The sequence below is a fragment of the Charadrius vociferus genome, unplaced genomic scaffold (genome assembly GCF_000708025.1).
Source record: "Charadrius vociferus isolate BGI_N301 unplaced genomic scaffold, ASM70802v2 scaffold1168, whole genome shotgun sequence".
NCBI lineage: Eukaryota > Metazoa > Chordata > Aves > Charadriiformes > Charadriidae > Charadrius > Charadrius vociferus.
In genome coordinates this window covers 132,031-133,571 of record NW_009661376.1, presented here as the reverse complement: position 1 = coordinate 133,571, position 1,541 = coordinate 132,031, and the positions used below count along the sequence as shown (strand labels likewise).

General features: G+C 69.0%; 1 protein-coding gene across 1 annotated transcript in view; it reads right to left on the bottom strand.

The window, feature by feature from the left end:
- SHC2 (SHC (Src homology 2 domain containing) transforming protein 2) overlaps nucleotides 1–1,541 on the bottom strand; it is an 8,779-nt gene that overhangs the window by 2,671 nt on the left and 4,567 nt on the right. Inside the window, exons 2-5 of the mRNA XM_009893990.1 lie at nucleotides 1,120–1,190; nucleotides 676–736; nucleotides 379–498; nucleotides 183–255 (exon numbers count right to left, since the gene is read on the bottom strand). Coding sequence (XP_009892292.1) covers nucleotides 183–255; nucleotides 379–498; nucleotides 676–736; nucleotides 1,120–1,190 — 325 coding nt within the window. The remainder of the gene's footprint in view (nucleotides 1–182; nucleotides 256–378; nucleotides 499–675; nucleotides 737–1,119; nucleotides 1,191–1,541) is intronic.

Genomic DNA, 1,541 nt, shown 5'->3' with positions numbered 1-1,541 from the left:
ACTCGGGGCCCGCGTCCTGCTGCCGTGCGGGGAGCAGGGCTGGGGGTGCCGGGGTGAGGGGCCGGGCTCAGCCCCAGCCCCACGTCCTGCCCCGGGACCGGGCTGCCCCGCAGTTCGGCTCAGCCATAGGACGGGGAGCCCCTGTCCCCGCTGCCCCCGAGGGACCGCAGCCAGGGGAGGGCTGAGGTGCGCGTGCCTCACCGTGTCCCCACCGGAGGCGAAGGAGATGGATTGCATGTGGTGGTTGGCAATGATCTGGGGAGGGACATGGCACGGAGGGGGGTTAGCACGGGGGCTGCCAGACCCCGGTTTGCAGCAGAAGGCAGAGGGCTGGGAGGTGGTGGGTGGTGGGGCCGCATCCCCGGGGACGGCTCTCACCTGACGCGTGGTGGGGATCATGAGGTTCAGCCCGTCGACGGAAATGTTGACAGCGATGCTCATGCCAGCGAAGCGGAGGTTGCTCTTGCCCAGGATGGAGAAGAGGGCTTTGTTGGGAGCCTGATGGGGGGAGAGGAGTGTAGGAGTGATGCAGCCCCCCACAACCAGGTTTTCTGGGGTGAAGGAGGCAAAGAGGGGTGCCCCAAAAGACCCCAGGCTATGCCCCATGAACCACACAGGCACCCCGTCGCGCAGCCCTGCCCCACCCCAGGAAGGATGGGCTGGGTGGACACTCACCTTCTTCTTCCAGATGCCCTTCACACCCGGCACCGCCTCGTACAGTCTGTTGATGGCTTCCCTGCAAGCCATGGCCCCCGGCTGCGTTACTGCTCCCCCTCCCCCGGCCACGCCCCCTGCCTGTGGCTCCACGGGGTCTGAGGACATCAGCCCCTGCAGCCCCGGGTGCCGCAGCCTCCCCGCAACACTGCCCCACGTCACGGGCCTGAGGTACGTAATCCCGGCCGGGGCCACCTCCCTTCTCCTCTTTCCGCCCACTGATCCGCGGCAGTGCCCTTCATCTGTGTCCCCGCGCGTGGGGTGGATCCCGCGGGGCAGGGCTCCCCCAGACTCTGTCCCCGTGTCCCCCCCTCTCCACAGGGCCCCAGGGAAGGGGAGCACCCAGGGCTGCCGGGGGCTCCGGGTGGCATTGGGGTGCGGGAGAGTGGGACTGCGGGGCCGTACCTGGTGACCTGTGTCCGGGTGTTGAAGTCGAGGGACCTCATGGAGCGCAGCACCTCGATGCACCCCATGTACTGGGGGAGGGGACAATGACAGAGACGGTCAGAGCAGCCTCCTCCGGCCACCGCCGCCAGCCCAGGGCAGGCGATGGAGGAGCCGGGTGTCAGTGAGGAGGGTCACTTTGATGCCAGCCCTGGGGCTCTCACCCCAACACATGGCACCCTTTCACCCTCCACCCCCAAACACCCCATCGCATGCCCAGACCCTGCGCTGAGGCCCGACAAACTCATCTGTGCGCTATGGCTTGTGCCGCCCTCGTAAGGGCTGGCTGCCGCTGGGTCCCAGGGCTGGGCCCCTGGCCCAGAAAGCCCCCTGGCCCCTGGCCCGTCCCCGGCCCGGTTGGGGGGCCGGACCCGCCCCTTCCC